This window comes from Uloborus diversus, chromosome 10 (assembly GCF_026930045.1).
Source record: "Uloborus diversus isolate 005 chromosome 10, Udiv.v.3.1, whole genome shotgun sequence".
NCBI classification, from domain to species: Eukaryota; Metazoa; Arthropoda; class Arachnida; order Araneae; family Uloboridae; genus Uloborus; species Uloborus diversus.
Genome location: NC_072740.1, coordinates 41,633,321 through 41,645,292, shown reverse-complemented (window position 1 = coordinate 41,645,292; position 11,972 = coordinate 41,633,321). Strand labels below are relative to the sequence as shown.

Genomic DNA, 11,972 nt, shown 5'->3' with positions numbered 1-11,972 from the left:
TTTCCTGAATCGCTACAAGTTGCACGCGTGCAGACTTTTTACTCTTGTGGAAAATATTTTTAGCAACCAGTTTAAAGATTGAATGAGTGTGTTTATCAAGTGTATCGGCATACGGTTGCTTACGGCCTGTCCAGCTTGACTAAGCTCCCAATGAGAGCGAAAATGTCAATGGATAGCTACAGCTTTGCAAGGCAGGAATCGCAGGCAAGAGATATGCTTGGTTCCTTCTTGCATAGCTTTGGCCGTGGTCGCTCTAAATTTTTATGGAGACTTCTTGCTAAAATTAGGAAGGTTCTAATCAATTACACTAAACCTACTTAACTTTTCTAACAGGTTCTAGAGACATGACTGGCTTTAACAGGGCAGATTTCGCACGTCTATACAATGTTTCAAGATTAATTTCGGAAAGGTTACTGACTTTTAGCGGAAAGCGTTCTTGATTTTTCCAAGATAAGTTACTGGAAGAAAATGGGCACCTCAGCTGCCTATTATTTTCCAGGAATGTTTCTGAATCGTTTTTACAGTGAATAGTAAAGTAATATTAAGAAAGGAATTTTTTAAAACCTCTTTCGTATTGTATTAACTGATAAAATCAACCTATTTAATTGAAATATTAGTCGGGCAACTTGCTGAAATGTTATCGTTCATAAAAATAAACAAGCGTCTTTTAAATGCCTTGCAAGCTTCAGTATTAGTTCTAGGATTTACTGAAGCTGACAAAACTGTTCACCATAAAAAAATTTCTTTATTAAAACTGTAACCTAAACGATTGTAATTACGTTGCGACCAGGTTAAAGAAGTTTGAAAAGTTAGAAAGAAATAATTCTGAATACAATTCTAGAGAAAGAATAAAATTATGACGCACGAATTTGAAAATACTTCTGTTAATTCATTAAAAAAAGAATTGTCTATTCATGCATATGTGGCACAGATCCTTCAGAAATGCGGAAATTTCATCCCAAATAATAGCAGTACACATCACGAAGTGGACAGCAATAGCCGAGTTTAATTTGTCAGTTTCCAGTTCTGATTCTTAAAAATACAAAACCAGAAAAATGCCGCAGATTATAAGCTATAGAATCTTCTCGATCTTCAAACACCTCAAAAATCAACGAATACTTTTCTAGATTAAGGAAGGAAAATAAAGTTTATTTCCTGAAGTCTGCCTTCAAATTGCAAAGTATATCACTGATGTCGTAGATATATTTTAATATGCACTCCTCCTAGAACACCACTCCTCCAGTTCAGAAAAAAAAAAAAAAAAAAATCTTTCTGTTATGTTAGTAGATGGCCAGGTTACAATATACTATTAGATTTCAAAGATAGTTCGTAAAAAGTAGTTCTTAAGCGGACTGCATGGACGTTAACCTTGCTTTAAAGCTGGCGCTTTTTCTTAAGATGCCTTGGGCTAGAAGGAGCTATCTGGCGACCATCGAAAACCTGCATTCAAAAGATTGACCCTAAGTTCTTTTCACCATTACTCAAACACAACGCGCGAATATTTGAGGTTAAAAAGCAAAAGAAGCGGTCATTTTAGTAAGTAAAATATAGTTTCTTTACAAACGTCTAAGCGACTAAAATCGCTAATGGGGGAAGTAACCATTGTCGCTCTGATGCATCGAGTGTTTCATTACTTTGGGGGATAATTGTTACTGTTTAGCTTTCGTATACAATGGACGAATTTATTGCAAAGAGGTCTTGACCTTATTCTGATGAATGATGATAGTTGCCTATTAAAATCTTATACAAAAGAATGACGAAAATTTCTTTTCGTTTCTTCTTGTTTTCAAACTTGTATCAAGAAAACCGTTGTTTAATGCCTGAATGTCAATGAACTAGTTGTAGTCCATTGATAATATTATTTTCTTTTTTTATCTTAAGTGATTTCTGATCAACGCAATCGAAAAAATAAAAAATGCTATGAGTCTACCTGCGGTACGATAATGACTGTTATTTAATTTAAAAAACGGATTACATTAAAACGACTTAAAACTAAAAATGCTTTATCTTGAATGACAAAAAATAGATAAAATAATAGTAAATGGTCATTCCATAGTGACTAACGTAACATTCGCAGCTGATTTTCAAACTCTTTTTACTTACACCAAGAGTCAAAAAAATGTGTTTTGGTTTAATATGCAGATTTAAAATATACAAGGTGACTATTTTTCATTTCTACCAAGAATTTGAAGCAAATTAAGCGCTGGCAGGTGTTTTTTCACCAAATAGGCTTCGTGACTAACGTAACATTTTTGCAACCCTGAGAAACAATGCTTATGTTACGAGGCAAATTTTTCTGAAACTTACGCAGGCATTTAAAATTGGCCGATATATTTGTAAGAAGTAAACAATCTATTTTTAAAAATGTACTACAGATTTGTTACAGAGGAATCTTTTTTGGCCCTTAATGGTACTTTTACGAAAAACTGTGTGTAACTAACGTAACGTGACTAACGTAACCATCGAATAACAAGCAATGAATGCACATAAAAAACTTTTTATAATTAACTTCTTGCTCTTATATTACTTTTATTTTTTTAGGAACCTTCTTTGTGTTGCATTTTGGTTCTTTCTTTACTTTTTTTCTATATTAGTGTAAGAAATTGAATGGAAGGATTCAGTTCAATTAACTCAATTTGAATGTGCGAAAAAAAAATAAACAAATTAAAAAAAAAACTGCTTTTACAACTGAATAACATCATTCTTGGGCTAATTAAATCCTATATATCTGTCTTTTAAAAAATTAACTTTATGCAAATTGATAGTTCCATCGAATTCTAGTAGTCTGCCGATATACTAGTTATCGTCATAAGAAACTCCGTAGTACTTAATGGCATATTATTTTTTAAGGTTTACTGATTCATCGAACGACACACATTGTTGTGCATGCCTTTGAATTAAAATGTAATATTTAAAAAAAAATATTCGAACGTTTTTTCAGAATGCATTTTAATTCCAGATATCACCGCAAATGTTTGAATTTCTAAATGATCATTCTTGCATTTTCTGAAACGTATGGTAGCAGCGCTTATTGTCACTGTATCATGTAACATCTTCAAATGTTTTCCAACGATCAGCCATTACTTCATTTTAATAATAGGTGGAGATGTATTTTCTAAAAAATAGAGACGATCTTCTTTGTTAAGACTGTTTTTCTATTATCTTAATTCTTAAGCTTGGATCCTTGTGTTGAATACACATTCAGCAGAGTACTCATTTCACTTTGCTCACCTTTTTTCTTTTTTAATAATTCTTTAAATTGAAAGTATCTTTATAAAGACCTTTTAAAAAGTATTTTTCTGAGTAAACAAAAGGTCTATCCAATGTAATTTTAATAGTATTTTTCAACCTTTATTTTTTTAATCAATATAGAATGCCTACATATTCAAAACTGTTCATGAAAATGTACATTAAATTAAATAAGTTTTAAATATTAGCAGTCATTTTTAAAACGTAATGTTAGTCACATGCAAACTGTTACGTTAGTCACAGCTCAAATGTTACGTTAGTCACACTAATTATTTTATATCTACTGATACTGAAATAAATATTTTGCATTTTTTAAGTAGATATGACACAGATGTAAGAAAATAGAAATTGCTGTTTGGTTCAATCAACTGGTTTAGTTTTTAAGCAGAAAATAGTACATTTTCGTGACTAACGTAACGTAAATATTTTCAGTGAAATAACCAAACTAATTAAAATACTTATCTTATAATGTATGCAAAAAGAACAGTCAATTTTATTGGGCCAACATCTAATCATTTAGAATAAACATTGTTCTTTTAAAAAATTTTAAAAATTTTACATTACACAAGAAAACGTAGACGAATGTTTTTTGCACATGCTAAGCCTTTTCTACAACCTCGCACGTTTAGAGCCAGAAGAAAAACACCGAATGAAATTTTTGCAAACTGCTACTGGATTTATGTACTAGAAAGTATGCTGAATGAAATGATAGGTCACAATTAAGGCTTTGTGGAAAAAAAATTTCTGAGGTTGTGGTTGACATTTCTATGGAATGACCCTAAATTAATTAGAACAAAACAAATATAGATATAAAAACATATAAATGAATAAAAATATAAAAATTAGTAATGAAATTAATTAATAAATTAAAAAAAATAATAATAAAATAAAAAGGTTAAAAAAAAACAATAAATTAGGGCTAATGTAAAACTATGAATGTTAAATAACAGGGAGTAATTTTTATTTTGATGTTAATCAAAAGAACCATACATCATCAGTTTTGGGATAACATTTCTTGCGTTTAGAAATATTTTCATAAAAAACTGCTTTTATGCAAAATAAAATATAAATAAGAGGAAAATTGTAGTAAATATTTTTTATATGTGTATTTCGGATTCAGGGATACAGAGAACAACTTTTACATTGCAAAAATGTTTTAAGATTCCAGATGCTGAGCATGTGTTGTCGTTTGAAGGTAAAGCGCAGTATATACATTTTTTTTTTCATTTATATGAATGTTTGCTATTTATTGTACTTGAGCTTTATTGGACACTAGTGGTACCCGCACGGTTTTGCCCGTAGTAGAGAATTAAAAGGTCATTTGGTTCGCCTGTATATTTACAAATAATATATGATGAATTTCTCGCCGCTTTGCTATGTTAATTTGCTCGTCCACGTTATGATAATTTGCTCGCCCACGATATGATAAATTGCTCGTCCACGTTATGATAATTTGCTCGGTAAAATGTTCTTAAAATTGGAATAGAAAAAGAAAAAAAAATCGAATTTTTGAATAATTGCTTCAAGGTACTCATTCTTACCCTACGAACTGATTTTGTGTGAAATTTCATGAAAATCGGCCTAACGGTCTAGGCGCTATGCGCGTAACAGACATCTAGACATCCAGACAAAGATCTAGACTTTCAGCTTTATTATTACTTAAGAAGATAAAGAAGATTGCTTATATTTGGTTGCCGCTGAAAATATAATGCGAAATCGAAGTCAAAGGAGGAAAATTTCACTCTTGTTAGTATTGAATTCGAAACGCATTTCTTCAAATATCTCAAAAACTCATTTCTGCAGCTTTACCTTCCCACGGCAGTATGCATCAATAACGGTAGCCCTTTTTATACGCTGCTTCTGCACAAAAGTAAGTTTTACTTCGTGCTTTACGTTGGTCCAAAATAATTATGTTTTCCTTTCCTTTTTAAATAAATTATCATTTAATGAACATTAAAATTATTTAATGAATGATATAGGATTTGCTTCTCAGTCATTACATGATTCAGTTTAATTACGTAAAGGTTTGCGTGTTGTACATCAGGGCCCGGACTATGATTTTTGACCACACTTGGGCACAATTTTTTCGTGTCACCCTCCTCCTCTCTACATTTAAAATTTTAAGGAGATATATATATTTTTCAACATTTAATTTTCACACCTTGCTTTCGTGCAATATGAAAGTACTTCAGATTTTTGAAACTTTAACTTCAAATTTGGTGTCCCCGAAATTTTGGTGCCCTGAGACTGTGCCTATGCGTTTTAATATGGCCTTGTTGTGCATACTTTTTTACCAGTTTGTATGTATCTTCAGTTTTGTGCACGAAGTAAAATTTGCTTACTTTTCACAACTTGGATGTTGATAATATATTTTACCAAAAAATTTTAAACAAGTAATTTTATGTTACAGATTAGCTATCATTTTTTCAGGGGAATGTGTATAGTTTTCAAAATTTGGGCCTGAGTATAGTTAACATTTTAAAGGAAGTATTTCTAGTAAAATTCCTAATATTCAAAACCATACATTCAGTACTTTTGTGCAGTCATTATCAATGCAATATCTGAGATGAACCTAAAGAAGTAAACTGTGAAACTTTTTACATTTCAGTCTTTTTTAACTGCAAAATTTGAGCATTTTATATTTGTTTATTACCTTATTTTTTCTATTCCATCAAAAAATATTACCTATAATGAAAATGTATATTCGTAGTTTAGTCTATTATTTACAATTAGAAGTAGAAAGTAAGCAAAACCACTACATTTTCAATCTTAGCATATGTTAGATTGCGGTTTCTACATAGCTTATTAATTGTCGGTAGACTGTCAAATGAGTGCTCAGTTTTCTAGGATAGAAAATCGAGAGTGTTTGATATCCATAATTAGGGTAGGTTCAGGGGTGCCCACAGAGGAAGATTATGGCGCAAGTTGCGCCATTAGGTTTTTTTTTTTGGGGGGGGGGGGAGGGGGGGTATTTTTCAATTTTTTTAAATTTATTTATATGAATTTACTGATTTATTTGAAATTAAAATTTTTTTATTTTATTTTATTCTGTTTATATTTTATTTCATTGATTTATTTAGTGTGTGTGTGTGTGTGTGTATGTCATTGGCGTAGCACATAACATTTCAAATAAAATAGTAATAATAATTAAAAATAAATAAATAAATAAAAAATGTTTGAACATAAATTAAATAAGAAAGTAAAAAAAAAATAAAAAATGAAAAAGGAAAAGAGGGTTGAGATAAATTAGCAGGGGGGGGGATTCGCACCATTGAACTTGGGGGGAGAGGGGAATGGGCACCACTGGGTAAGTTATATCTATACGTCAGTAGTAAGTAGGCCACTATAGGGGCAGAAGGAGGAAAACAACTCAACAGTCCTGAAGGGGGCGTGGTCGTCCGCCATCTTGGATTTTTCTCGTAGTCTTCTACGAGGGTATTTTTAGGATGACGTCACTGATTTCTCGTAGTCTTCTACGAGGGTATTTTTAGGATGACGTCACTGATTTCTTGTCGTCTTTTACGAGGGTGTGATGACGTCATCTATGACGTCATGAACGACGCCATCTTGAATCATCCGCCATCTTGTATTACGTCATTTATCATGTTTATTCATGTCTGAGCTTGAATGGTTTAATTTAATTAATTTGTTTTTTTAATTAATTTATTTTATTGAAATTATTCTGAAATATTTACGAGGGTAATATTCTAAAATGCTCTCCCTGGGATTTGAACCCGTGACCTTTAGCTCCGAACGAGGATGAGCTAACCACTAGACCGGACTAAGCAGTTAGTAGGGAAGGATAATAAAGCTTTACATGGACAACTCTCAGTAGTGGCGCCATCTGTCGAAAGCTGGGAGCAATAAAGAAATATTTTTTGAGATGTGAGAAATATTGCTTGCTAGAAAAAAAATTAGTGGCGCCATCTATTGGATTATTTTGGAGGTAATGGAAACTAATTTAAATGGTTGAACGATGGTGGCGCCATCTATCGGATTATTTATGACATTTTTGTAAATATGTATATATATTTTCATTTTACTTTAGTTATTTATTTTGGTTGAAAAAAAAATTAAATGTTTCTGGTGCGATTCGAACCTGAGACCCTAATGCATAAAGGAACCACAGATGATTTGGCGCACGCTTTACCAACCATGCCATGGCGACTTCGGTAGGTGTACGTTATTTATGAAAGACTTGAATGTTTTTTCTGTCAAACAAGAGTTTAATGACGTCTGGTGTCGTTCCTACACGTTCTAACATGTTTTATGTCGAACAAAAGATTTTGCTACATGCTTAAGCAATGGTTACATACGTCATCAATTACGTCACAGAAAACTTGACCAATCAGAGATCATTTCAGCAAGCATATAAGATCTCCAACTCACACCAGACATCAGTTTCCTTCGCACAGCGCTTGAACTAAGATCTACAATTTTATTTCACGATGAACTCTAACAGTCTGAAACGAAAAAGTGAAGAACCGCAAAGAATAGCTAAATCTTCAAAAAATGAAGAAACTGGGATACCTTTTATGGAGAAAAACATACCGAAAGGGATGTTTCCCATTGGAGAGGATGTTTTCGTGTATGCAGCTACTTACAAGTCAACTGTTAGTCTTCATGTAAGGAAGTTTCAAAAATACGGGGAGAAGTTTTACCCTACGACCGAAGGCATAACTCTACGCGCCTGGTGGATTCCGTACCTTCTTGGAAGGAAAACTTTGCCTCAAACAAACAGGGAACTGCAAACATTATTTGAACATGAACTGACCATCGAGAGCTCTGATTTTGCGAATTTTAAGTTCACCCGTTTAGCACAAACAGAGAAATCGAACACCCGATCCCTAACACTGTCTGCAGAGCAGTGGGATGAAATGATCCGCCAATACAATCCTATCTCCAATATTCTTCTAGACCACCAGTTTGCAGCAATGGACTTCTTTTCGGCTTATAGTTCGATCGCGGACACACCTTTAGCCAAGAACCTTCTACCTGAATCTCTAGATAGCGGTTTAGGTACCCAGTACCTTTTCAACGTGTTGGAATTCATCATATGCAGCATCATGAAAGAAAAAGGTCTCAAGCAGCCCAAAATATTGGCTGAGGAATTGTGGGGAAATCGTATTGAGGATTTCAATTCGGTAGCCTTTACAATTGAAATAGAGGATATCGCAGAATCATTTCGAGAGAAGCTATGGGAAGAACAGCCCTTCCTGAACATGAAGCCTGCAATGTACCTTACCGAACTGTTTTTAAAACAAGCTCAATTAAATAAAATATTAAGATTAGCCCGAGAGAAACTGTGCCCAGCGGATGCATTCGAATTTTTTGAATAATTGCTTCAACTGTAATTTGTATTTATGTACAGAAAATGATTGTATGTAAATATTTAGTTTCCAAATAAAATGTCATTGCTCAGAATAAGTTTGTGTTTTCATTGCCTTACAATATTTTTACAAAAGCATATAATGGATATTTAAACAATATATATATACTTTTAGAGGAAAAAAAAGTCTAAGTTCAAGTACTTCAATTCGAACAATGTTTGTGAAAGGAAAAAAAAAACAATCTAAAACATTAGTATTACAATTCATAAAAAAAAAAAAGGTATAAATGTGTTTAAAAAAAAAAGTAACTCTAATTTTTTTGTTTCGTTCTTTTTCGAACATATTTAAAGTATTTATGAGAGTGAAAAACTAATGCAATGATATTGCTCTATTTCAAGTGGCTCCAAGATTTGCACAAACATGTAAAGCAAATGACTCAACATATTTCCCCTTCGTCTAAGGTTGCCCAAAGTTGTTCATGTCATGAACACGCAGGCAATGAGTCCAGACAAGAGTGAACAGGATTTAAATCCATGTGCACTATGACTGTTAGAGGGCGCTACAACTGTTTGTTTCTTGCTGACGTCATGTCGTTCCCGTTAATGGGATTGGCGAGTTCCATGTTGACGACATCACATACGTCATAGGTTAGACCACATAAATACCAATTCCTTCAGTTGGTTATCTCAGTTTCAGAATTTTTGAGCAACAGTTTGTTGGCATTTTTTCTTGCCCTCTGTCGAGTATTCAACATGCCTATTGGAAATAAGAGAACACTGGATGAAGCTTCTAGCAATGTAAGTAAATTTGTCTTATTCATTTTATTTTAGCTTTAAAGATATTCAGGCGAGTTCATTAATTTTTATTTTCTCTTTTACAGTATGCTGAAGAACTAAGGGATTCTGACGACGACGTAAGTATTTTAAAATTTTCTTCTAATTGTCTATGCATTTCTTTTTATAAATAGCTTTAGCTTTAGAATTTACTTTTGAGTTAATTTCCATATGTACTTGTCTTTTTCGTAGAGTTTGTTTATTTTAAAACTCTTTTCTATTTTTACAGTTGATAGGAGAGCCGACTCAAGAATTTTACGAAATTGATGACAACGATGTAAGGAGTTATACTTATTTAAACTTTATTATTATTATTTTTAACACATAGCGGATTTCATGAATGTTACGATATTTTTATTTTAGGTTATTGGAGAAGACACCCAGTCTTTTGCTGAAGCATCAGAAGTGTTTAAGGTGAATAACCAAAATGGCTCGGGTTTTGAGGTAACTCTTTTTTTTATGATTATTATGAAGTTAGTTTTACTGTATTGAGCAATCCGCGTTTTTTATGACTCTCTTTTTTTCAATCCTTATAGAATACCCGAGGTCCTTCTCATGCTGAACCCGAATTTGATGAAAGAGAAATAGATGACGCTCAAGATGTAAGTAAACTATTAACAAAATTAATTGTGGAATTTTGACAATTTGAGTAACACGTTTTTCTTTTTTATATAGATGGAAGCTGCATTGCAAATGGAATTGATTCAAGGGCGTTGGATCGAAAAATATAAGGCGAGTCAGAAAACTTTCAGAGCTAAGGTAGATCTGGAGAAGTTGCCCGAGGAACTTCGCGGTAAGCCGTTGGTCGCAGCAATTAGTTCCGTTCGAGAACTATTCAGAATGATAATTCGTCGTGCTAGTGAAGATTTGAGGCCGACGGATCTGATTCGTATTTATATTCAAGCTGACGGTTTAGACAAGCCCATTTCAACACGACTGATGCCTGTATCAGATCTCACATTGGAAACAGTCATGGCTGCAATTCTCAAAGTGTTGCAATCGAAGGACGAGATTGCTTTGGATTCCGGTTTTTCAGCTGACGTGGTCACTATTCGTCGAGACGTGGGAGCAGGTCGACGGAGAATGTTAAACCCGGACGTGGATTGTCTTAATAAAAGGTCCGTCATTACAATCCCGACTGACAGTGAAGGACTCTGTTGTGCAATGGCCATTGTCTGTGCATTAGCTCACCTGGACAATGACCGCACGGCTATCGAATCGTTTAAAAAACGAAATCGCCTGACTCTGTTGAACCGGGCTAAGGAGTTACATGCTGCATCCGGTGTACCTTTAGGTCCCTGTACGTACGCGGAAATAGCAGAGTTTGAGAAACATTTAGGGGTACAAATTGCAGTGATATCAACAGAAGAAATGAACAAGGTATATTTTTATTCATTCATGCTGACATTTCCGTATTGATATCTATTTTATTAGTGCTATTTATTTTCATATATTTCCTTTTTTTAGGTTTCGTACAAAGGTCCAAATCGGGGCAAGCGAATAAACTTGTATCTACATAAGGAGCATTTTAACGTCATCAAAAATCTAAGAGGATTTTATGGCTCCCACTTCTATTGCGAGTCCTGCGATAAGCCTTATCAAAATGCTCATGCTCATCGTTGCCCAGATAGTTGCCACATTTGCTTAAGGAAGCAGTGCACGCTTGGGGAACCCATAAGGTGTCTGGACTGCGAGCGGTTATGTCGCTCTACAGCTTGTTTCGAGGCTCATAAGGCTACTAGTGGAAATCAAGAGCTATCCTTGTGTGATGTGGTAAGTCCCTCTAAAGACTTTTTTTCGTACCTAGTTTCAGTTACCATATTTTGAAGGCCCAACAGTGTTTATTTTGATTTATTTATTTATTCTTTTTAGATGTATCAGTGTAGAAAATGCTGTAAGGTTATTTTGCGGCGAGAATGTGCAAAGGATAAGCATGTATGCGGAACCACCAAATGTCCTAGTTGTGATAACTACGTCATAGCTAGTGAACACCGGTGTTACTTACGCACCATAGAACCAAAGCCTTCCTCCGAAAAGCTCATTTTCTTTGATTTTGAGACAGACCAGTCTTCGGGGGAGCATAAAGTCAACTTTGCTGTCGCTCAGTACGCAGGTGGTGAAGAAATGATATTTAAAGGTTACAGTGCCTGTCAAGATTTTTGTGCATGGTTATATTCACCAGAGCATAAGGGGTATACAGCTATTGCTCATAACATGAAAGGGTAAGTATAATCTTTCACAAGTAAATGTTTCTCTTTCTTATTTTTCCACATCGGTAAATTAATTATTTTTTTTTATTTTTTAGATTCGATGGGCAGTTTGTGTTAAGCTGGCTATTAGAACAAGGTTTGACACCAGATGTAATTCCATGTGGATCAAAAGTGATGTCCATTACTCTCAAGTGTCTCAACTTGCGGGTCATTGACTCGTTCAACTTTTTACCAATGGCTCTATCGAAGCTTCCGTCGTGCTTCGGAATGACAGAGCAGAAGAAGGGGTTCTTTCCGCATCTTTTCAACGTGCGTGAATATCAAAATTACGTAGGAAGAATGCCCGAGCA

At 33.9% G+C, this 11,972-nt stretch overlaps 1 protein-coding gene across 1 annotated transcript; it reads left to right on the top strand.

Annotated features, from left to right (window-relative positions):
• The first annotated feature begins 9,331 nt into the window (after window positions 1-9,331).
• On the top strand, window positions 9,332-10,831 carry LOC129231727 (uncharacterized). The gene is made up of 5 exons (XM_054866090.1): window positions 9,332-9,376; window positions 9,460-9,492; window positions 9,776-9,856; window positions 9,949-10,014; window positions 10,088-10,831. Exons 1-5 carry the CDS (start codon window positions 9,332-9,334, stop codon window positions 10,829-10,831), a joined length of 969 nt encoding a protein of 322 aa, XP_054722065.1.
• Window positions 10,832-11,972: the final 1,141 nt, after the last annotated feature.